This window comes from Crocodylus siamensis, chromosome 4, assembly GCF_052110815.1.
Source record: "Crocodylus siamensis isolate JL-2025a chromosome 4, ASM5211081v1, whole genome shotgun sequence".
Lineage (NCBI taxonomy): Eukaryota > Metazoa > Chordata > Crocodylia > Crocodylidae > Crocodylus > Crocodylus siamensis.
In genome coordinates, this window is record NC_143398.1 from 105,425,484 (window position 1) to 105,451,426 (window position 25,943).

The window sequence follows — 25,943 nt, forward strand, 5'->3', positions numbered from 1 at the left end:
CCATCTGTCGCTGAGCCTTTTATCCTCCTTGCGCTCCTGCATATGCTCACGATTCCCATATACCTTATATGCAATTTCCACCAGCTCTGAAATCGGTTTCCCAGCACCTCCCTCAGTTTTCTGTAACTTCTTACGAATATCAGCAGCGGATTGACCAATAAACATAAAATTTACCATGCGTTGATTATCTGGGGCTTCTGGATCTAGGTCCGAAAACCTGCAGAACGCCTCATACAGCCTCCCGAGGAAAGCTGAGGGATCCTTTTCTCTTCCCTGTCTCACTTCATACAATTTAGACAGATTAGTAACCCGAGGCACTGCCTTCCCCATTGCTTCCACTATAATCCCCAGATACCGTGCACTCAGCTCTCTTCCTTCTGCAGTATGATTATCCCATCTCGGTTGCTCAACAGGGCAGGTATCATGCAAGGTACGACCAGCAGCTCCCTCAGCTTCTACCCTGGCTGCTGCAATGCGCTCTGCCATCCCCAACACTAATCTCCTCTCCTCCGGGGTCAGGAGGGTTTGGAGCATTATCTGGACATCAGCCCAAGTGGGTCGATGGGTTTGCCCAATAGATCGAAACAGGTCCCTCATCTTTTCAGGGTCTTCATGAAAAGAGGGGCTCTGATTCTTCCAGTTAAATAAATCTGAAGTACTAAATGGGGTGTAGACAAAAGTTGCGTTGCCCCCCTCTCTGATAACCTCTCGCATCGGGCAATTCAGCACCGGCTGTGATTCTACAGTCTTGCGCAAATAATAGCCCTTATTCCCTGATTCAGATGGGGCACTTGGCTGAGGCTCACGCTCTGAATCATTAGGTATGCTTTGATACGCTGGTGGTGGTTTCCCTGAGGGAGGGAGCGGTGGTGCAGAGAGACTGGATCCCGAGGAGGTGTCTGATTCATCCTCGCTACCTGACAGGGTGACCGAGAGCGGGTCCGATACTCAGTCAATTCAGAATTCCCCCCCTCATTAGACTCAGGGAGTACAGGCGGTCCTCCTCGAGTCTTTCCTTTAACAACCATCACATGAGACTTTACTAAGCATTTCTTAATCCAAGGTGGCTGATTTTGAACCATCCACAACCAACAATCGATATAAGGAAATTGATTCCAGTATCCGTTCTGCATAACTATTTCATGGATAGCTATGACTTCTTTTACTACAAAGGATCCTTTCGGGGTCTAGTGGACCCCAAATGTTGGCCATTCGAGTTGACAAAACTTAATTAAATCACCCTTTTTCATCTTCACTCCATAATCTGTCTGCTTTGCAAATTTACTGAAGTTTTGTAATATATAACTTAAAGGCGTATCCGAGTTTTCTACACGGGAGCGACCCGCACCCATATGCCCACAAAAATGCGCCCAACACGCACCAAATACCAAAAGATCCTAGTTACAGACGGTTCGCATATACCAGGCCGAAAATTTTCCGGTATTAAACCAAATTGAACGCGTCTTTGTTCCCGGATCCAGACCAAATTGGGCAAGGGAGTTCATATACTCACTCAGATACCCCAGAGATCTCGATCAGAATGCCAGAATGTGTGTCTGGCATCCTCAGAAACCAAAAATTTTGCACAGGAGCCTTTAATCTCTCGGGTACCCCGACTCACGTCTCAAACCCCCTGGGCAAGCCCAAAAAGGCGGCTCGGTGCGCACTCCCCGTGGTGGTAGAGACGATTTTGTCACTGAGCGTATTTGCTAATAGGGTCAGAGCAGAGTCAAAACTCAGATTACTCTGAACCCTCGAAGGAATTTTGCAGGCTGTATTTATCTTTTCCCTCCTGGGCACGTGTGCAGAAACAGGAACTCTTACAGCTCACTTCTGTTTCATACAAGCATACATGTGGTTACATCACTACGTACATCGCATGTATAGTATAATTAACTACTTAAGTATGCAGGGCAGAGAGGTAAATATGCGTCAGCTAATTAAGCATGCTCAGAGACTACTATATCAAACCCCCCCGCCTTTCAAGGACACAGTCAGTTGAATTCCAGCTTCTGTATTCTGTATGAGAGAGGCTAGGGAGAAGCTGGGGGAGAGTCTGCGATTTAGCATAAGAAAAGCTGTGGCAAGGCTGGGAAAGGAAAAAAGTCCTTGGCAGTGTTTCTTTCTTATCGGGTGCAAGATGCAGGCTGTGCATTTCTAACGATATTCCATTTCTAACATTATCAGAGGTCATCGTATCAGCTAAATTGATAGTTCCAGCTGAAATGTATGAAATTTATCCTACAAGCTGATTTCCATGACCCCATGTAGTCAGAACAACGAATGTCCTCCTACTTTTTTCAGCCACAGCTAGGGATCACAATTCTGTTTCCTGAGCCATCTGTGTGATTTGTCATAATGTTATTAGCTTTGGGTCTTTTGCTTTCTTGGCTTGTTGCCCTGTTATCGTTGTCTAGTTTAATAACGGCACTGGATGGTGAAACTTTGCAGGCTCAGCTGTTACTGCTAAATACAATCCAGTATCAATATTCATCAGTAGCTTTGGGTGATTTTTAAATATTGAAATGTACCAGAGCGTACGTAGTCTTATCGGTTTCTTTCTCCAATGAAATAATCCAGTGATTGCCCTGCAGTAATGAGAGTATGCGTGTCCTACAGCTTGCTTTACCTGAGGCTTATCTCCTGAACTTTGCTTGACTTGCTCTTGTGCCCTTTCTACCTGGCTGCTTTCTGGAGCCTGTGCTGCAAGTCCTGTCTGTTTTTGATGAGCTGTGCACTCAGTTCCGACAGTAGCTTTCTAATAATGTGGTGTTTTCCTGCAGATGAGGGGAAATTAATCGTATGGTGCTGTTGACATTGCATCGACTAATTCTGACTTAAGAGCACAGCAAAACGCACAATGTAGCTCTCCAACCTGGCAGATCAGCTTGTTTGAAAATAATGAGCATATGATGTCCATATGCCTTTTTTTTTTTTTTTTTTTTTTAAACCTGATTTCACTGACATGTTCACCTTTTCGGGCATGGACATGTGATACATTTACCATAGAGTACACTGACTTGGCATTTTTAGTAGAAGTGAGAAAATGGAGCAGACACATGAATTGCAACCACCAGAGTAAATTATCCCTTGGAGAAAACTATAGTAATTTTGCCCTGAGGTTACTTACTGTGGCATAAGTGTTGTTCCCTTAGTCCATTTTATCACAATGTACATGCTTGGTCATTGCAAACCAGCTCCCCCACCACCTAATGGTCTGGTACTATAATAGCACCTACTATTGGTGCTTTCCAATGTGGAAGATGTTTGTTCCTGATTACAGAATCAAATTTGAGATAAATTACTCTGTAATAGTGGCACGTATCCATACCAGCACCTATTCTTTAAGATATTTTCATTTCAAGGCCAGCATTTTTGGAGCTTCTGTATTTTCATGATATAATAGGATGTAAGAGTATGGTGAAGGTCTTATTTACAGTCCTTTGCGTAGTTTGAAGGATAGCTAGCGGAAATCTCTCAAGAACAGTCTTATGGAAAAGTTGCATTGTAGATTCAAAGCTATAGTAGCTGCCACCTTATATTTCTGTATGTAACATTTGTTGCAAATCTGTACACATTGAAGGTCTTGCAGTGCTGCATCTGTCTTAATATGAGTCATTCCCAGTAGAATTTGCTTTGTATTGATCCATCTATTACTATCATAATGCCAAAGATTAACCGAGTGCTTGGTTCCAATCACTTGAAAATGCACAGAACAGTTTAAGTACCAATTAAATGTATTTTCTTGTTTCTGGCATAGATCTAGACCTGAAAAGAGATCTGCTCATAAATGCATGCTCTAAGTAAAATGTATTCATGTTTGAAATCATGCTAGATAATAATGTAGCAATTTTATAGCTGCCCTGGTTATTCTGCTAAAGAAGTCATGCCTTCCTCTCATTGTGTAGGGAAATGTAATGCACCAGTGCAAATTGCTGCCTCGTGGTGTTTATATGCTCAAGATAAATCTGGCCTTGTAAGCAAATGTGCCGTGAGCACAGTTTGGCAATGATGACGTTGTTAAACAAAGTCTAAAGTTGTATATTAGGCATGGGCATGCATGGGTACACATGTCCTGTGAACCATATGTAGAAGTTAAATTATTGACTGAATATTGTAAATACATTTTCTGCAGTCATTCTCTGCATACTTAAGATGTGAATGAGGCGAAAACCCAAGTCCAACCAAAGGTTGAATCCTTGTTAGGAGGCTTCTTATGATGAAGATGCATCTCAGAATGTGTTTCTTTCACCTGGGCATTTGCTAACCTGAACTATGTCCCACACCTGCAGAAGCTTCATACAGCAGACAGGTGTGGCTGTCACACTGGATGGTGCTTTTTCATAATACCACTAATTATTATGCCTGTCAACCAGGGGTGTCCAAAGATACAGGCCTGAGTGAGCCACAAGCAGCATGCAGAGTGTGCTGAATAGCGCTGTGTTGTATGTGGTGTGCACTCCAACTTGTGTCCCGGAGCAGTGGAGTGGCTGCTGCATGATGCACAATAGGGCTGTGCAAAGCTTCGGTCCCTGATTTAGTTCGGCAGTGATTCCGCCTGATTTTGGTGGCCAAATTTCTGAATTGAATCAGAGGACCCTTTAATCTCTCTGAATTGAATTGGAATCCTCCTAATAGATTCGGAAAGGTTTGGTGATTCGGACATATACACAGCTTTAAATTTTTTGTCTACATACCTCTAGGAACCAGGTGGCTTGTGAATGCTGCGATGCTGGGGCACATGGAGCGTCCCACAGAAGCATGGGGGGCTCCCACTTCTGGTCCACTTCCGAGTCCGTGGTGAGCATGCTGGGGGGCTGCCCATGCCCCCCCAACTTGGTGACTGGTGCTTCCTGGGTTGGGGGGGGCACTCGGGGTCACCCTGTGGCCAATCACTGAGCTGAGGAGTTTGGGGAGGGGCCCCCAGCATGCTCCCCGGCAGACCCTGAAGTGGACCGGAAGTAGTTCCGGTCCGTTTCTAGGTTTGCTGCCAAGCATGTAGAGGGGTCCCCTGCACTACTGTGGGATGCTCCATGCGCCCCAGCATTGCAGCGATCATGAGCCATGCCTGGTACCTCAAGGTATGTAAAAACAAAAAACCCCAGAAACTTTTAAAGCTGTGTCTATGGCCGAATCGCCAATTCTGTGAATCGGCACTGAATCTTCAGATTTGGATTTGGCCAAATCAAATTGGGGACAGTGATCCAAATCAACAAATGGAATCGGGACAGTGATTTGGGCCAAATCCAAATCGACTAGGACCTGCTTCGCACACCCCTAACGTACAACCCTGGTGCAGCCATGTGCCCTTCCAGGGCTGTGTTGCCCAGCCCTGGAGTGGCTACAGCAGAACCTGGCTCAAAGCAGACCCACTCCAGGATGTGCACTGGAACCAGAATATGGGACCGGCCTGTGGGTCTGGTGTGATCTGTGGACCAGCCTTGTTTTACGCATCTGGCCAACTCATCCAGTTCATGGGGCTGGATGAATTTAACACCTCTTCTATAGGCACTTATTTTTTTGTGTAAGAGCATTTGTTTCACATTGATTCTTTTTTCCAACAGAAAGTACAGTAAAAAAATAAAATTTTACCTTTAAAGTATTGAAACGCAAATTGTGTTCTGTTTTTTGTTGGTACCCACGGCCACGCAGCTGCCTCTGCCGGTGTTGTGGCTTGAGGCATAAATTAGATTGAATCAGTCGTGCATATGGTGGAAGAGGCTACAAGATAAAACTTGAATGCAGCACATATTTTTTTGTTGGTGGCATTCTGCATGCTAACACTGAGTTTTGATTGCGTTTTCCAGATTACCAGAAATGAAACCCATCACATTAGTGTGCTGCCACTTGAAAAATTACATTGGAACATTTGCCAAACAGACCAAGCAGCAGCTGATCACAACAATATATCATTTTTGAAAGGAGGTGCTGGCAGTGCAACAGTGTATAACATATATGAACTACCTTCACAAAGAACTGCATGGGTTATTGGGTTAACAGGGTGTTCCAGAAGGTTGTAAATACAGCTGCAGTTGAGCAACTTGCTGTATCACCATGGAGCACTTTGTGTTTGATTTCAGTGGTGTATGCTGGATTATATATTATTATATCAATTCATTTAAAACTATTCCTTTTATTTAACTAGGCCTGTACATAATATTTTGCTTTTAAATGCACCATTGATAATGGGCTGCCAGTAGCCTCAGTAAAACATTACCATGACAGTTTCAGAGGTAGACTGTCAGGATGTTCAGATGGTAGAGGCAGTTTTAGGTTGAAGACTTTTACCTGTTCCCCAGTAAAATGTTCTGAAGAAGCTTTGTTTTCCATTAATATTTATTTGCCTTCAGTCATCATTAATTGGATTTTGAATCTAACATGGAATATTCAAGTCATAATCCAATTTCCTTTTTTTTTTTTTTTTTTTTTTTACCCGTGTCTGGAATACTTCACGTAGGGATCTGTCTGTTAATATGGCAGGTGCACTAGCATGAGAGGGGGTGCTGGCATGCTCTAAGAAAACAAGAAATGTTCAGCTCAGGGTTTGTACATCTCCCAACAGTACGCCTTGGGTTGAATCTTGGCTTTTTTCATAAGTGCTCAAATCCAGCCATCCCTTTATTATAAACAGCATGTGACTTAGTAATTACTCTAATAGTGGCTGGTGAATACAGATAGTAGCAATTGAATGCAATATGGTAGTGGTACACTGTTCAGAGGCTAGTAGAAGACCAAGTAACAATACAAGTGCAGACTTAAGAGTGGTCTCACCCACGTGCCCCCACTCCTACCAACAGTCTCCCCTATGTTCCCCCCCACCAACCCTGTGCCCCTTCCCTTGTTACATGGTTCATCCTGGCCCTGGGCTGAAGCTCGAGCTGAATCACTGCTTGCCTTGGGCCTCTACTTGAATAAAAAACAAGGCTTCTTCCCCACAATGTTGATTTTGGGGGGAAAAAACTTGTCTTGGATTCAAGTAAGTATGGTAACACAGATGTACGGTAGTGAATAAAAACAGTATTTTACTAAGTGTATATATAGCAGCACTTACTGGTTGTCAGTGTTGTATTGCAGAAGGGTGTAATGCAGGGAGGGATGTCAAGCTCATCTCGCCCCAGAGGCTGGTACGCAGGCTAGATTGGACCCATTGACCCCCACCCCCCCGCCCTTCCCCAGCATACCTGATCTGGTGGCTGCCTGACGCTTGTGCTGTTTGTGGGTATTGGAGCAGCCAGAATGGGTGCTATGGCAGTCTGGCCTGAGCAGCAGCTGTGCTACATGTGGTGGCTGCCCTAGCTGCACTTTGTAGCATGTGGTGCCTGCCCCTGGCAGCTCCAGGACTTTACCGCACACGGTGTCTGCTCCATCTGGTCTGGGAGCCACATTGAATGTTGTCCATGTGAGCAGTGTGTGCTCTGCATGTGCCAGAACAGCTGGAGCAACTGCTGTGTGTGGCACATCTCCCAGAGCAGGTGCTGCGGGGAAGTCTGACTATGGTAACCACCATGTGTAGCACAGCTGCTGCTCTGTTCAGTCTGTGCCCCACATGGTGCCTGTTCTGGCTGCTCCAGGATCTGTGCTGTATGCAGCATGAATCCCAGGTGGGCTGGAAAAGCTGCCAGATCAGGTATGCTTGAGAGGAGGGGAGCGGGGTGGGGGAAGTGGTCCATGGGCTGAATTTGGCCCAGTCACCAGCCCTGTACCATGCCCCATGTGGGTCTGATCACATTCAGGGGCAGGACTGGGGGTCCATATGGCTGGATGTTTGATACCCTTGGTGGAGCAGATCTGTCATTCTGTATTACAAGACTTATAGGTAGAACTATTGTTTTAAAGATCTTATGACAAATGTAGGTATTCTGCAGGCTTTTTGCAAATAAATGGGGATTGTTTGAATGATACAGTTTTTACAAGATAGCTCCAGCAGCCTCAGTATGAAGAAGACAAGATAAGCAAACCTAGCTGTTTTTTGCCATGCATAATTGCTCTTAGGACCAAGTGAAGTATGCCAATGTAGAACAGCAAATAAGTTTCTGGGGGTTGACTAGCAAGCAGAGTGAATGTGACCATTGCTTGCTGTGCATGGGCTTCAATATGGGAGAAACAGCAAGAAAGACTTGCAACAAACAGACTGGAGGATGCCACAAGGTGATAAGTGCAATTTTTTTATACGTGTCAGTTTGTAAGTTGACAAATAGAACAGTTTGCCTAATGCATTTTTATACATATTCCCATATTTCAACACACAAACAACACTGTGCTTGTAAAGTCAGTACCATTCTTGGATGTCTAACCAACATGCATGCATGAATGTCAGTAGAAAAATTTTAGAGGCTGTTTTACCCCTCCCCCCCAGTCTTGGCCCATTCTTACGGTCATAGAAAATTAGAGTTGGAAAAGACCTCAGGAGGTCACTCCCCTGCTCAAACCAGAACTTTCCCCAACTAGATCAGTCCAACCAGGGCTTTGTGAAGCAGGTCCTTAAAAACCTCCAGAGATGGAGATTACACTACCTGTCTAGTGCTTTACTATACTCCTAGTGTGATAATTTTTCCTAATATCCAACCTAAACCTCCCTTGATGCAACTTGAAGCTATTGCTCCTTGTTCTGTCATCACTGAGAGCAGTCCAGCTCCATCCTCTTTGGAACCCCCTTCGGATAGTTGAAGGCTGCTATCAAATCCCCTCTGTCTTTTCTTCTCCAAACTAAATAAGCCCAGTTCCCTCGGCCTCTCCTCTGAAGTCATGTGTCCCAACCCCGAACCATTTTCGTTGCTCTCTGCTGGACTCTCTCCAACTTGTCCACATCCTTTCTATAGTGGGGGGCTCAAAACTGGACACAGTACTCCAGATTTGACCTCACCAGTACTGAATAGAGTATGTCTTTAGTCTTGTTGGCAACAAGAGCACACTGCTGACTCATATCCAACTTATTGTCCACTGTAACCCCCAGGTCCTTTTCTGCAGAGCTGCTGTTTAGCCGGTTAGTCCCCAACCTGTATCAGTTCATGGGACACTTCCATCTTAAGTGCAGGGCTTTGCACTTGTCCTTGTTGAACCTAATGAGATTTCTTTTGGCCCAATCCTCCAATTTATTGAGGTTACTCTGAATCCTAGTCCTACTACAGTGTATCTACCCTACTACACCCCCCAGATTGGTGCCACCTGCAAACTTGATGAAGGTGCAGTCCATCCCATCTTCCAGATAGCAGCCCTATATTTGCCCTTTTCCAATAGTCTGGGAATTTCCACAATCAACATGAGTTTTCAGAGATAACGGCCAGCAGCTCTGTGGTCACATCAGCCAACTCCCTCAGCACCCTTGGATGCATTGCATCTGGCCCCATGGACTTGGACACATTCAGCCTTTCTAAATAGTCCTCAACCTGTTCTTTCACCACTGAGGGCTGTTTGCCTCCTCCCCAAACTGCTGCCAGGTGCAGTAGTCTGGGAGCTGACCTTGCCTGTAAAGACTGAGGTAAAAAAGACATCAAGTACTTCAGCCTTTTCCTCCTCATCTGTCCCTAGGTTGCCTCCCCACATTCAGTAAGGGACCCACACTTTCCCATATCTTCTTCTTGTTGCTAACATACTTGTAGAAACCCTTCTTGTTATGCTTCATGTCCCTTGCTAGCTGCAACTCCAGTTGCACTTTGGCCTTCCTGACTTCATCCGTGCATGCCTGAGCAATGATCTTGTACTCCTCCCAAGTTGTTTGTCCAAGCTTCTACTTCTTGTACGCTTAAATTTATTGTGTTTTAAATTCACCAAAGAGTTCTCTTTGCTAAGCCAACCTGGTTGCTTACCACATTTGCTGTTCTTCCTGCATATCAGGCTGGTTTGTTCCTGTGCCCTCAGTGAGGTTTCTTTAAAATACAACCAGCTCTCCTGGACTCCTTTCCCCCCCAGACTGCCCTCCCAGGCAATCCTGCCTACCAGTTCCCTGAGGGAGTGAAAGTCTGCTTTTCTGAAGTTCATGGTCCTTACTCTGCTGCTCTCCATCCTTCCTTTTGTCAGGATCCTGAACTCAGTCATCTCATGGTCACTGTCGCCCAAGTTGCCATCCACTGCTACATCCCCCAACAATTCTTCCCTGTTGTTGAGCAGTAGGGCAAAAAGAGCATGGCCCCTATTCAGTCTCTCCAATATTTGCATCAGGAAGTAGTCTCCAGAGCTCTCCAAAAACTTCCTGGATTGCTTGTGCACTGCTGTATTGCCCTCCCAGCACATGTCAGGATGTTTAAAGTCCCCCATGAGAACCAGGGCCTGTGCTTGGGAAACTTCCACTAGTTGTCTAAAGAAAGCCTCATTTACCTCATCCTCCTGGTCTGGTGGTCTACAGCAGTGGTCTCCAAACTTTTTTGATCATGCTCCCCTATCAGTAAAAAAATGTTGAGCATGCATCCCAATATATGTATATTTATTTATTTATAAATTATATAATGCTACAAAAAATCTTTTTGGGTCTCACTAAAAAAAAATTATTGTTTTCTTCCCGCACCCCGCTGGATCGTTTTGCACACCCCCTACTTTGGAGACCACTGGTCTACAGCACGTACCCACCACAACATCACCCTTGTTGCTCTCCCCTCTAACCTTAACCCAGAGACTTTCAACAGGCCTGTCTCCAGTTTCATACTGGAGCTCTGAGCAATCGTACAGCTCTTTTACATGCTGCACAATTTCTTCTCTTCTCTTCTGCCTGTCCTTCTTGAACAGTTTGTACCCATCCATGACAGTGCTCCAGTCATGCGAGCTCTGTTATTCCAATCGTATCATAGTTCTGTGACTGTGCAAGGGCTTCCAGTTCTTTCTGGTTGCTTCCCAGGCTCTGTGCATTCATGTGCAGACACCTGAGGTGACTAGCTGAATGCCCTACTTTCTCAGGAGGAATGAGGCCTCTCCTGTTGCCCCTTCCTGCTTCTTATTCTTCCAGGTCCCACACTATCCCGCTTACCTCATGGCTAACCTCAGTTAACTCTGCATTCACTGTGCTGATGAGTGCATTAAAAGGAGTGGTAAAACTCAAGGAAATAAATTAGTAGGAATTAAAGAAAAAATTAAATCCACAGAAAGTCCATATTTTTGCTTTACATTATAACGTATTGTACCTCTTTATGTTCTTGAAATGTTAACTGATATGTGTTTGAAAACAGAGCAGCTGGCTTTAACATCATCATCCAGAATTTAGAAGAGTGTTTTGTTTTTTTTGTTGGCTGTGGGTTGGGAATAGTTTAGCAGAGTGATGGTCTGCTCTGAAGGAATGTAATACTGTTGTGAAACTTGTCACTTGGGTTGTCAGACTTTATTAGCGTCGGTCATCATGACGTCTGAGGATTTCAAATATTTACCTAAAAGAACCCAATATTTGTAGGTTTTTCTGATTATAGTCTTGGTGCTAGTGTATTGTAACTGTATGGCTAATCCATTTTTTCCTTTCCTTTCCTTTCCTTTTTAGATGATCTTTCCTTGGAGCGGCAAAACCTTTCCATGTTCTCAGTGGGTCCTAAGCAACAGCAAAGCACAGTGGGCAGCATGACACACATGGCCTTAAAAAACATTTCAGAACCCCAAGACAATTTCCTCCACGTGGTTCTGCCATCAATCACTTCTCCCCTGGTCATGACATTATCTGATCAAGAAAGAACAGTCAAAGGTTCAGAAGGGAGAAGCATACCAATGGTAGATGTCTCAGTAACTAGCAGTGAGGTGTTCTTAAGTGACAATGAATTTGTTGGCTCGCTTTCAAATGCACAGCGGACTTCTTCTCTACAGTCTATTGCAACAATGCATGACTCGAATAATGTGGTAGAGCCACCAAGAGAAACATTAGGAACTGTACTGCTAACACCTTCATTATCAGTTTTTCCTTTACTGTATGATGTATTGAAAACAACACCGCAAAAGACAAGCTTAAGTGTTGTTTCTGGACACAGTAACTCTCCCACACAGTTGAACTCTTTTACCCCAGATCATGAAATTCTGACTGTAAACAGAGACTTACTTTTATACCCCACAAAGACAGATATTTATTTAAGTTCTTTTGCATCAGAGGTTTTGGTGGCTCTGGAGAAAAATGTAGATGAAAGCTTGACATCTATTTCACTGTCCTCAGTTTCTTTGCCTTTTGATGCTGCATCTGAAGGGTCATCTGTTCTTATGCAGCAATTGGATAAAGATACCCAAGTTACCCCACATGCTTTGGCAAAAGGTACTGGGCAGTACATTAAAACTTATTCTGGTGTGAATAGCAGTGCAACAGAAACTTTGGATCTAAGGACTTACCCTGTTGCAAGCATTTCTAGTTCAAAACCTGTTCTGGCAACCAGCATGGAACCTGCTTTGTTTTTGACTAGTCTTCCATTTGTGTCTTTCCCAGTTCATTCAGATGCTGTTTCCTCCGATTCTGATAGTTTTCTTATTGATGACTTGTTTACAAGCGTGTTTTCCCATGAATCCTCCAGTACAACACCAAATATGCCTGGCAGTTCAGAAATACCCAATCAAGTTGAGCCCTTCAGCGAGCTCATAAGCCCAGTGCCTTTCAGTAGACCGTATGCTTTGTGTTTGTACTGCGACTTGGCCTCAGTTCCATCAGAACAGGGCTTTTCAGCAGAAAATACAGAACATGATGTGGGTTCAGGTGATTATATTGAAACGTTATCATTCACAGCCTCAGAGGTTAAAGTCATTACTCCATTTACAACAGTAAAAGCTGACCAGTATGAACAAGAGGAATCTGCTTCTGAAGTCTTTGATACTAGTTTCCCATCAAGGCCTATTGTTTCGTTTTCCTCCAGATTTATAGAAGTCTCTGAGCCAAACTGGGTTTTTTCAAGCACTCTCAATGTTGACCGTAATGTAATGCCTACAACAATATTTCCTTCATACAGTCAGCTCTCAGAAGGAATTTCATTGGATATCACTTCTTCTATACAGTTCTCCTCTGTTACTGAAACTGTTACGTTAATGTCCACTATGACAGTAGAACCTTTTAGTAGCACCAGTGTTCTTGAACCAGCTTTTACCGCAAATGAGAGCAGCCCATTAATTACAATCAAACCTACAAATTTGCTGGTATCACCTGACTTTATGCCATCAGAATCTGTATTTTTGCTTGACAAAACTTCTGCAAATTTGTCAATAGGTGAATCATCTGTAAATATGTCAGATTTGTCAACCATACTTCTATCAACACCTTTTCTCTTTGAACTTAACATCTCATTATCTTTTTCGTCAGCTGCATCAAACTTTTACTCAGTAACGCCAAGTGATTTATCAACACTTTTACCTCAAATTTTGCCTACACTGCTTGGAACATCTCTACATGTTAGTGATCTCTCTAGTTGGGATTCAAGTAAGCTGCCTGCTACCGACAGCAGAAGTGCAGAGTTTTCTCAGTTCTCTCCTTGGCATACTTCATATTTTAATTCAAATACATCTTCTGTTCCAGTTGCACACATTCCTGAAATAACACCATCATTTAGTTTTCATCCCGACTTTTCCATGTCACTGGAAGCAACGTCAATCTTGCAAATGGATTCTGAAGTGTTGTTTACCTCAACTTTCACAGAAGCTACCTCTCGGTTAGAGTCTTCGCTCTTCTCCCTTGAATCAGTGGTTCCTACTCTGGTGCTCTCCATGTCTGACTCTGAGTCTGTTCTCACCAGCAACACCTTGATTGATGAAACACACTTGACCTCATGGTTTACTACCATTTGGATAACTCCTGTCATAAATGTATCTTATGTATCTTCCTCATTTTTTTCAACTAGTGCAGCTTCAGATGAGGATATTGGTGCTACTGTTAACCATACATTGCTTTTAACCTCTTATTCTAAGGCCATTGCTAGTACAGCGTATTTTACAACTAATCCATATATGCTGACGTCATATGCAGATGTTAGCAGCATTACTGTTGCATCTACTGAGTCAATTTCTGTGGTCACATCATTTGTCCCTACACAGTTGCCTCCGTCTGTGAATACTACCATTGAATTTGTCACTCCAGCAAGAACTACTTTACCTGGGGTTACCAATATAACAAGCTTGACTACTCCTGCAGCAACCACCATCACTAGCACAGTTGACCATAGTACAACTACTGAAAGCAGCTCAAGTGTTTCATCCTCCACCGCTGCCTCCTCTTCTTCCTCCTCCTCTACTGCAATCGCCACTACTCCATCTGAAGCTATAAGTATAACATCTGCCATGACTGCCACCAGGCAACCATATGTGTGTGACATCACTGTTCCCGACACTTACTTAGTCACAGCTGGTAAGATATTTCTAAAGTCTTATTTTAATGTTTTTCTTCTTTTTTTTTTTTTTTTAAACTCTACCTTTTACCCTAAAGCAGTGGTCTCCAAAGTGGGGTGCGCAAGATGATCCATTGGAGTGGGGGAAGAAAATATTAGAACTTCTACTTATATGTATATTTATATAAATATACATATATTGGGGGTGCATGCTCAAAATTTTTTTACTGATAAGGGTACGTGATCAAAAAAGTTTGGAGACCACTGCCCCAAAGGAATCAGTACAACGAGCTACCCCTTCTAATCCAAATCAATTTAATTTAAATTGCATGTGTTTGTATTAGATAAGTAAAGAAAAGAAATATAGCAAGAAATTTAAGTCACTTAAATCTTTTAGTTGTGTTTCCAGGTAATTATGTCACATCAAGAGCCAAATTTCCAAAAAAAACTTAGCCTGTATGACCATAGATGCTGTCTGTGTTTGCATATAGTCACTTGTTCTTGCAAATTATGACTTTGTACAAAACTTGTTTTGCAAGCATCAAATAAGCACAGATGGTGCTTTAAAACTGCATGTAGGGATGTTGAATTGATGATACTTTATACTTCGGATTGGCACCATAGATTATTGTCATGGCACTGTTTCTGTTTGTTCAGGTCACGTGATCCCACAAAAATTTCTTGTAAAGTTGTTATATTTGTTTGCAAAGAACCAAGATTTTTTTTAAAAGGAGGAGAACGTATAAAGTGTGTGTGCGCGCGTGTGTGTGTGCGTGCGCGCGCGCACACACGCTTTGAATCATTTTTATTGGACTTGGTGTCGTTATGACTTAAAAAATGGAAATCTGTCTTTCTAGTTTATTGACAAATTAGCAAGGTATAGCTAACTGCAGTTGTTGGAAGGGTGAGATGTATTCTATAACCTTCAGCAAAACATACAGTTAAGTTTTATGACCAGAATGTGTTCATGTGCTACATAAAGTAGAAAGTTCATGGTTTTATTTTTTTCCAGACCCAAGAGCAACTGGGTATGTTAGCAGTAGGATTTTTTTTGACTTGTTAACAGAATAAATTTGCTATGCACACTATTGATGAAAAATAAATATAAAACGCCAAGATGCCACTTCAGTTTCTTTCTTTAATCAGTCACAGTTTAAAGTGTGATTTTTTTTTTTTTATTTTTTTTTTTAATTTATTTATTTAAGTTAACAAAGCACTCTTGTAGTTTTTGTCTTGAAAGTGTTTTCATATTCAACATCCCTGCCTCTCTGGGTAATCAGGTTCGTATTTTTTATTTATTTATTTGATAAATTGGTTTGGAAGCTTTATTATGCCTTTTATCAGCAAATATCCACCACAGCTATTGAACTGTGATCTGCTTTCCATTTTGGCTCATGCGTTCTCTACAGAATTATTAGCTATGTTACAGTAGCAGGATCTTTATTACAAAGCACAAGTACAAAAGAATACAGTTTGACTTTCAGATCTGGTTTAAATGTCATGGCTATATATTAGAAAGACTGTTATTTTTACCAGCAAACAGAACAAAGTTGATATTGGAAAAAAAATGAGAGGAAATGAACAAGGAACTCATGAAACTATTTACAGTAATTTTTCTAAGTATGCTCCATTTTACTGATCTCTTAACCTGCTTTTTCATGCATTATACAATTTGAAAATGCAGCATTGAACCAGGGTATCTAATACAAAGATAAAATGTATTTACTGACTGATGTTAATTTCTAGTGCTGGCCCGAAGAGCTAATCTAGAAAATGTCAGTGAATCCATCAGAGAAGTGCTGAGAGTTCAATTCAGGCGATCTGTAGAGCTGGAGGTAAGTGGTATGGTGTGCCTATGCACTTTGAGTGATATGATAACATTAGAGCATTTTCTTTTTTTTTCTTTTTTTTTTTTTGTGAAGTAAGATTATTAAGACAGAAATGTAAATCACAGTTATTCAAAGTTAAATATATAAAGCCATATTTTTCTTACATTTAATACAAGTACAAAAATCAATGATTAATAGTATGACATTTAGGGCATTTTCTGTTCTCCATGGCTTGAAAAGGGAGTTGCCCCCTACAATTTGTCATTCTTATTGGCAGGTGAGGTGAAATTGTGAATTGAAAATCTTTTACCTTTCAAATGATCAGGTTAGGGTTTTGGTTCTTTGTGTTGGCTGATGAGCAAAGAGAGGACCTTTTGCAAAATCTGTCCTAATTTTGTTTTGTTGTTTTCACAAGTACTTGCAGGGGAACAGAGGAAATCAGGAACTTGGGGCTTTTTGAATGGAGGAGGGACATGCTATTTTCAGACAACTGAAAGACTTCAGAGAACTAGATCTGAGATCTTCCATAGTGCTTTCCCCCCTTCATCTCCTGTTTATAGGATTGGCTTTTGTTTATAGAAGCTTAGATTCCCATCTGCTTTGAGGCTCAAATCTAGTCAAGGAATCATCCTTACAGTGTTTCAGCACTGTTCCCAAGTCTAAAACTCAGTGCAAACTAGAGCTTAGGTTTAAAGTTATGTTCCTAAAGACATATTTTTTTGTGGGGAGGGGATGGACCCTAAGGGGGGTTTTTGTGGGGAGGGGAGCAGGGGAGGATGGGTTATGACTTGGATCTAATCATAATCGGACTTGACAATGTGGAATGTAGGAAAAAATGGGGAAAAATACATTTTACTCGCTTCTTGATTTAAAGCCTGATGCTGCAAGTCTTATTCACAAGAAGTAATACCTGATTTTAGAGCGTCCTTTTGAAATTAGTGTGACCAACTCAGTAATATTTAACCTGAGTAATTGCAGAAGAATGAGCCCATTGAAGAACAGACAAAGATACATTTACAATGACTTATGTGAAGATGGCATGGTATTTTTGACAGGTTTTCAGAGAAGTGAGATGCCTTAATTTGCCTTGTTGACAGTAACAGGGATTTATTGCATCTTTGTTCTGGCATAATACTTGAAAAGAAATGCCAACTATCTGCATACAGAGTGCAGTGATTATATCTTAAGCCCTGTTTTAGATGAGTTTAGCCTAGTACATTGAGTGCATTTATATATACTTTCAGTAATATTGGGTTAGCTTTCTTTATTTCTTAGCTGTTGGCACTCTGAGAGTACTTTGAAGTGTGTTCAGAATGTCTGGTATGTTTTATTCAGTGTTTTCCTTTCAATAAAACAAATTGGAGAAAACCTTTTTGATTGTTTACAGCTTTCTACCTTTTCTATAGCTTTCAGTCCACCATGCTACTTAAGCACAAATGCAACATCTGGTCCTGTTTTGTTTTTCTTGTTCTGTTATCTTCACATCTTCAGAGTTAATTCAAGTTTTTAGTGGAGGGGTGCCCCTATCTTGAGTTTGGTAGGGCTTATAGTTGAAGTTCATCATAGGAAATACTCTTATCAGTTACACAATCACTCTGCTTCAGTTTGAGTGTTATTTTAGGGTGTGGCCATTCTGACTGGGCTAACCTTAGAGTAGTAAGGACATAGCCAAAATACAAGGAGATTACATAATTTACCTCGCAGTCACAAAGTAAATTGCTTAGTCAGGACTTTCATCTGGGATCCTGTTGGCTACCAGTACCTTCCTTTCAAATTACAAAAAGATATTGGCCTTAGATTTACGTATTCTTGGAGAAATCCTTCAGTATGATAAAACTTGCCTTTTCACTTTCAGGTTAGTATATTGAGGCCCCACTCTACACATTAGATCTATTGTGCAATAACCTTATGAACTGTGCAATAAATTTAGACTAGTTACATGTGGAAATTAAATATCAGGCCTTAAAAGGTCCAACCAGCTACAAAGTTTTTGCTTGAAAATGTTTAATAACTTTGTAGCTGGTTTCTGTCCAGCTTTAATTTGTACTTGTAGGCAGTCTGCAGTTGCAGCAGTCTCCCAGGTGCTGGGGAGCACAGCGCACCCTGGGACTGGGAGATCACAGCCAGTGTGTTGGGCATGGGGGCATTTCAGGCAGCAGATGCTGCAGTCTCCCAGCTATTATGATCTCCCAGCTATGGCGTGCTCCACACACCCGTGCTGTTGGGGGACCACAGCAGCGGGATGGAACGTATTGGTTCAACTGAATATGGGTGTGACTTGTGTTTGCTGTCATGAGGGGGCCATCATGATTTGTTTAGGGTCATTCTCTCACTGCAGTTGGAGATGTAGTATGTAGGAGAGTGACAGATTTTCCCTCATAGTGAAACAGAAAGTTAAAAGGAAGAGGCTTTTATTTCCCTCCTTCTACCCCCTTGGAAAGTGATGTTTTGTGGGTCTTCAGGGCTACCTGTCACAGTGCAGACAAGTTGTTGAACGTTAGGAAGCTATTGACTATCAGCACCAGGGCTATGAACCTCTGAAGCAGAAAGGAAGAGGACAAGGGCTGATCTGTTTATGGCTGCTGCTAGGAAGTTGGACTGCCTCTTCGATGTCCAGAGGGAAATTCCGGAGCAAGAATGCCAGAAACACGATGCAGATGAGAGGGAAGAGAGAAGATGGATTTCATCACCTCTGGCTTTACCTTAAGAATACAGCAGGAGCAGCAGCATGAGATCTGTTTGAGTAGGATCTGAGTACAAGCTGGGTACAGCATCGGTCCTGGCTCTAGTCCAGATCTAGGCTCCTGCCATGGCCGCCTCCTCCTCTCCCTCCATTGTGATGATCTGTGGGGAGGTAGCCAGCCCGTGGATGGAATACACATGATTCAGCTATTTCCTGTGAACAATATCCTTGTGCAAGTACAGTTGAAGGGCAGCAGGTGATCTGACAATGTACAGTTCTAGTATGTGTGGCATGGTACTATGTCCTCGGTGCACTTGTCTGCCTTTTGGGCTTGGATACTTAGGGTCCCTTTCTTCTGTTTGTTGGTCTCTTGGTAAGCAAGTACTTTGAGTAAAAGGAAAAAAAAAAAAAGAACTTCAGAACACACCTATTTTAATGCAGTCAGAGTTTTACAGCATGTGCCTAAGTACATGTTTATCTTATATTGGTACATTAGTAAAATAAATTACTGTAATTCTCGCATGATCTGTGCATTCCTTTCCAAGCTAAGCATAAGGAATACAAGGCCTTTCTTTCTTCCCTAGCTCTTCTGTTCCCAAATCCAACTTGTGCACTATGTCAGCCTGCATCAAGCCTATAAAACAGCACGGTCATCACCTTAGTCTTTCCCTAAATGCCCCATTATCCCCATGTATGCACTACAGCCTGTCCTAATAAGGTATTCTGTGGGCAGCAGTCATTTGGGTTGCATAGATAGCACAAAAACTTGCAAAGAGCAGTGCACTCTAATGTAGTACTCAGAACCCAAGGGGGAGGCACCAGAAGTCCAAGTACTTCACTTGGTTCAGTACCATGCCAGTGTGCAACACTATTACAGCCATATTTACCCATTGCTGTGTGGAAACTCTGAGCTGAGCTAGCCTTGACTGATTGGAGAAACAGAAGCTCGTTCATTCATGTTAACTTCAGTAAAGATTTATCTTAAGAATGTAGGCCTTTGTTTCCTTCTAGTAGGCAGTCCACCTAAAGATGTATATGCATCTTTGCCAGGTTTCAGTTACGGCTACAGACTTGCCAAATTAGCTGTCCCTTGTGGCTGATTTATATGGCTGTAACACAGCCAGAGCCCCCAGTTTCACAGCCGGGGCCACCATTTTTAAGGCTGCACTCGGCGAGCGGTTTCAGTAGGATGGCTCCTGCCCCAGCACATGAGGCTCTGGCTTCAGCTCCCAGCTGCTGGATCTGGAGCCAGAGCCCCAGCACTCTCTGTAAGGCTGAGCCCACTCACTCGCACTGAAGCAGCCTCTGCTATGTGGCCGTGAGTCCACCATGATCCGCTGGCTGGGAAATTGGCTCCGTGGTCGGACCCAGAGAGTTGTAATTAATGGCAGTCACTCATCATGGTGTCCTGTGACCAGTGGGGTCCCTCAAGGCTCTGTTCTTGGACCCATATTGTTCAACATCTTCATTGATGATGTGGACATTGGAGTCAGAAGTGGACTGGCCAAGTTCGCTGATGACACCAAACGTTGGGGCAAAGCATCCACGCCAGGTGAAAGGCAGGTGATCCAGGCTGACCTGGACAGGCTCAGCAAATGGGCGGATGAGAACCTGATGGTGTTTAACACCGGAAAATGCATGGTTCTCCACCTTGGGAAGAAAAACCTGAAGCATCCTTATAGGCTCGGCAGTGCTATGCTGGCTAGCGCTACGGAAGAAAGAGACTTGGGGGTCATCATTGACCACAAGATGAACATGAGCCTGAAATGCGATGCTGCGGCCAGTAAAGCGACCAAAATGCTGGCGTGCATCCATAGATGCTTCTTGAGCAAATCCCGGGACGTCATTCTCCCCTTGTACTCGGCCTTAGTGAGGCCGCAGCTGGAGTACTGCGTCCAGTTTTGGGCTCCACAATTCAAAAAGGATGTGGAGAAGCTTGAGAGAGTCCAGAGAAGAGCCATGCGCATGATCAGAGGTCAAGAAAACAGACCTTACAATGACAGGCTGAGAGCCGTGGAAAAGCGCAGGCTCAGGGGTGATCTGATGGCCACCTATAAGTTTATCAGGTGTGACCACCAGGATCTGGGGGAACATTTGTTCATCAGAGCGCCCCAAGGGATGACAAGTCAAATGGTCATAAACTACTGTGAGACCATTTCAGGCTGGACATAAGGAAGAATTTCTTTACTGTCCAAGCTCCCAAGATCTGGAACAGTCTGCCAGCGGAGGTGGTTCAAGCACCTACATTGAACACCTTCAAGAGCAAATTGGATGCTTCTCTTGCTGGGATCCTATGACCCCAGCTGACTTCCTGCCCTTTGGGCAGGGGGCTGGACTCGATGATCTTCCGAGGTCCCTTCCAGCCCTAATGTCTATGAAATCTATGTTCCCACTGGTGCCTGCAACCTGACTGCGTGCTGCTCTGCACCCCCTGCCTCCAGCTCCAGGATCTGGACCTGGGCCCCTTTGTGCCTGCCAGGAGTGGTGCAGTGTAGTGCAGCAGGAGAGAGAGCAGGAGTTGTTGCTGGAGGCAGGGGGTGCAGAAGCAGCACCTGGCTGGCTGCAAACACATTGGGAACAGCCCACTGGAAGCTGGTCCTGCTGCTGCTACACCATGTCATGCTGTGCTACATTGTTCTGGGCAGGCAAGTGAAAAGCTTCATCCAGGTGGCTCTTGCTACACTGCCAGAGATCTAGCTTCAGCTCCTGACTACTTTTTTAGCAGCTGAAGCCCCCATGGGCTGGGGCAAAAGCAGAAGCAGCTTCTAATGGGCTGTTCCCAGGGTGGAAAGAGCCAAATGGGTGCTGCTCTGCACCCCCCCAGCCTCCAGCAACGGCTCTTCCTCTCACTCCTGCTACACCACACTGCGCTATTTCCAGCAGGCATGTGGGGTTCTGGCTCCAGATCCTGGAACTGGAGTGTGTGTGTGTGTGGGCGGGGGACACAGAGCAGCACCCGGCTAAGTTGTGAGCACCGGCAGGAGCGTGGTGTGGGCTACTTTGGCATGAGCGAGTGGGGCTCGGCCCCACGCAGAATGCCACGGGAGCAGTGTGAACCACACTGCCCTGGGAGCTCTGCAGCATTTGCCCGCTGGCCTACCCCCTTTCCTAACCTATAGCAGGGTTCTAGGATCTAGCAACTGGGCAGCCCCCACTCCATGCCCTGCTCCTCCAGAGAGCAAGGGCACTCCGTCCCTCCCTCCCTCCCCCCCCTGCTCCACAAAGGGACTTTTGGTGGGCTTTTCCCTGCTCTCCCCCTTCTCCCCTCCCCTTCTGGAGACAGAGACAGTGCACATAGTTATTGTAGTTCAAAAGTGTACCACTGCCATTTTCTATGTGCTGGAGTGCATTTCATCACTTATACAACTGCATGTGACACAGCACAGCGCGCATCAGCTCTGTGCGGAGTGGAGCTGTCTGCTCCAACCTGCTGGATCTCCGGTGTGTCAAAGGATGAAAAGGTATGTGTATAAATACCCATTGTGTGTGTTCCCTACTCAAAGGGTGTGGACAGAAGTAACATTAGAAATGTTTCAAAAGGATGACATTTCAGTTGGGGACATGCATATATAGCCCCAACTTTGTGCCCCCCCTCCACCCCAGTTGTAACGCTTCAAAATGTTTCAATGCCTGCAGGGACAGAGAGGTAGGGAGATTGGAGGATGAAAGGCAGCAGTGGTGGGACACAGAGACCTGGTAGGACCCTGGGGCTCTAGTGGTTGGGACATGATTTATCAGAGGAAGCGGGGCAGCAAGCAAGATAGGGCACAGGGATATGTAGTGGTGGTAAGGGTGACCATCACTAGAATACCTGGTTCTCCAGTCCAATCCCTTGAAGTTCTCCTCTTTCCCTCTCCCAGGGGTAGAGAGGTAGAGGAGACTGAGGGCTGAAGAGCCCAGGAGGGAGTGAGAGAGAAGAGCACTTCGGGATTTTGAAGGACCTATAGGTTCCCGATTCCCATGCGCATATATCTAAAAGAGGTACTTCATTTCAAGCAGTATTATTTTGGAGCATTTCAGCCACTTTTTGGAACATTTCAAAGGCATTGGAAATGTTTCAGCTGTTAGTTGTACACACCCTGGCTCAGTTATTGAACCAGCCAAACCCATATGGCCCCTCTTCTTTGTCTTGGATTGTTTTCCCCGATGTTTCAGGAGACTGCTTTAGTTAGGACCTATTCTCAATATGGGTCCTTAATGGAGTTCCTGTCCCCCTAGCAGTCTTCCCAAAAAGTTAATTTATTGGATAACTTTATTTTTCTATTTTCTATATAAAAGTTTACTCTCCATCTCCCCCCAAAACGGCAAGGTTTTTTCTTTTGGAAAGGTTTAAAGAATTTTATAATTTAAAGCTTCAATAGTTTCAGCCAGTGAACCACTCCCTCAGCTGGTATATATCTGTAAAACCGTGTGAGTGAAAAGTTCATGTGTGTGAAACTGCACTGGCTACTTGAAGGCACTGTATATTTCAATAATATGAGCAGCTTTTACTAAAATAGTAGCAACTGCAATAAGACCGAGTATATGGCTAAATATTTGAAGGTTGACTGCAGCTAACATTTGAGATCCTCCCTCCCCCATCCTCCCCCTTCATGGTTTCCCTCTTTAAATTCTTTCCTTTCATGTCCACTATTACTATGCAAAGCTCTTGATAGGATACATTGGCTCTAGGCTGCCGGGAGTCAGTCTCTTTTATAAATAATGCAGCTAGTTTTCTGAGCCTGGGTTCATTCTTTACAAAATCCCTCTTATCAAAGGGAGAGAGCATTTCTGTGCAATCAGTCATGCTTATGTTATAGAAGAGAACCACTGTCGTACTTGTTTTCTCTTAGTGAAGTCTTGGTGGTGTCTGTTTTTGTTTGTCGTCCCCCCCCCCCCCCCCCCCCCCCCCCCCCCCCCCCCAAATCCCTTAATTGCATATAGTGGAAATATTCTTATCTCCTTGTCCCACCAGAAAAAGATTTCATGTCCAGTAACAGAATACTGCTGAGGATGTTATGTTTTTTAAAATTAACAGCTGTCCAATATAGTAACAAGTATTAATCACTACAGTCATGCAGCTTTGAAAACAGGCTCTTCTTTCATGCTAAACAGCCACTCAAACAAAGCAGACTTTTGTTAGGCAACAGTTTCCATTAACTGGTTGGGGCATATTGCAATTTAAGATAAAAAGAGTGCATTTGTTTTTAACGTTTCCTTCTTTTTATATCTCCTATTATAGTTCACAGATGCTGTTTTGTTTTTATGATGTAATGCACAGTAAACTAAGGCAGTTTTGTTAAATGTAGCATGGTAGCAAGGTGTGCATTACACAAAATAAAATGCATGGCTGCAATATAATGATACTGCAGCTTAGCTGAAATATAGGACAAATGTTAATCTTAAAAGGGAATTGAAAAGGCTTTCCTTCAAGTGTTGCCATTTGAGCTCAGATTTCTGCTCCTTCCTTTGCTGCTTTGTGTGCTTGTAAATATTTTCCAGAGTAGATGCTAAAAAAACAAAAAAAAAGTAGGGCTTAAAATACTAAAGGGGGGGCGTTATAAAATGCATTATAACAGATATCTGAACTAAGAATTTCAAGGTTCTCTCTTAGCAGCATGTCATAGCTAGTTGAAATTTTATGGAAACCATGTTGCGGGGGGAGACATCTTCCTGTTTCAAAAGCATAGGTCCCGCTAATTGAGTGAAGAACAGTAATCTTTTTGTCAGCTTCATACCATATACAGCTTGACAGTTAGTGGATAGGTACGATTCCATCCTATATAGAAAGCAGTAATGCGAATACTATATAGAAAGCAGTAATGTGACTGTGAATTAATCAGTTCGTTGCAATATTTATGTCCTTACCCTGTGATTTGAAAAATCTAGCCTTAAAAAAATAAATACATAAATAAATCTGGCTGCCTAAAGAGAGGGCCAATGTTCAGTCAGACAGCTAAATGAAAATGGCTTGATTTTTTTTCAGAAATGTTCTCATGTGTCCCATTTTGTTCTGTGAAATTTGTGGGTGTTGATCACTTCTGAAATTGAGGCTTGTTTGTTTGTTTTTTTGTCTAGATGCTTAAATATGATTGGGAAATATTGCCATTAGAGTCAGGCATGGAAAAAACAAACTTTTTTCTGTTCACCTTTAGTAAGACTCGCAGGTTCATAACAACCATTAGGAAAGAAAATGCTGTCTATGGATACTTGTCATGATAGGTCATTTAGTGGTAAAGAAGCAAAATGAGTAGGTAGGTGGGGGGAGAGGAAAAAAAGAGGAAGGAGGATGCAGTGGTTTTCTTTCTACCTTCCTCAAATTATCATTTTTCTGGAATGATTGTCCACCTCTTGCTACAGGGAAGCACAAAACTAGGAATGTGTGCGGGGGCTAAATTATACCTAATCAGACTAAATGCCCTATGTGGGGTTTGAGGACTGTTACAGTATAACAGTGAGGAAGATAGCTTTCATGGTATATAAACTAGATGGCAGGCAGAGGTGGCTGTGTTGCTTATGGCATCTTGCATTGCACTCCACTTTAATACAATGTCTTTGCTGGGCTATTCTCTCTTTGAGTATTTTACTTTAGCTAATACCAATGAGTGTAGTTCTTTTTCTTTATTTTCTTGTCTTCCAGACCAACTTCTTTCATAGATAACAAACTATTTTCTTGTGGCATGTCTTAGCCTTTCTTCTTTCCATTTCACAAACTGAAGCAGTAGAAACCATTTACCTTTTTCATTTCAAAATAAAACCGCAGGCAAGGTGGACTGAGGCAGCTGTAATTATGATTTATGTTGAATTTAATTTGCATGCTATCAGTTTTTAAAATAGAAATTTGATGGCACCATGCTCCAGGTATATACAAGGAATGATGTAAAATCTGGAGATTGCTTTCTTCTGTCAGGTTGCACCTCCTGCTCCTCCCCCCTACAATTCAAGTGTTTTTCCTTCAATTTTTTAAAGATCTTTTAAAATATGCCTTGCACTTTTTTTCAAAAAATGTAAAAGCTGCCTATTGCCTCAGCTAAGCAGTAATTGCTATTAATCCATGCTGACAGAGAGATGCCTAACGGACATGCAGGGAAGGATAAATCTGTGCTCTTCCTCCAGTCAAATAATGCGGTGAAATTCATCAGGGTCCCTCTAGTTGTGCAAAGCTTGGAGAATGCTGATGTTTCATTGTACGCT

At 43.1% G+C, this 25,943-nt stretch overlaps 1 protein-coding gene across 2 annotated transcripts in view; it reads left to right on the forward strand.

Annotated features, from left to right (window-relative positions):
* The window catches only part of KIAA1549 (KIAA1549 ortholog), a 221,614-nt gene that overhangs the window by 108,264 nt on the left and 87,407 nt on the right, over positions 1-25,943 (forward strand). For both annotated transcript variants that reach the window (XM_090043259.1, XM_090043260.1), the window contains exons 2-3: positions 11,459-14,278; positions 16,005-16,093. In XM_090043259.1, the coding sequence (XP_089899385.1) occupies positions 11,459-14,278; positions 16,005-16,093 (2,909 nt within the window). The remainder of the gene's footprint in view (positions 1-11,458; positions 14,279-16,004; positions 16,094-25,943) is intronic.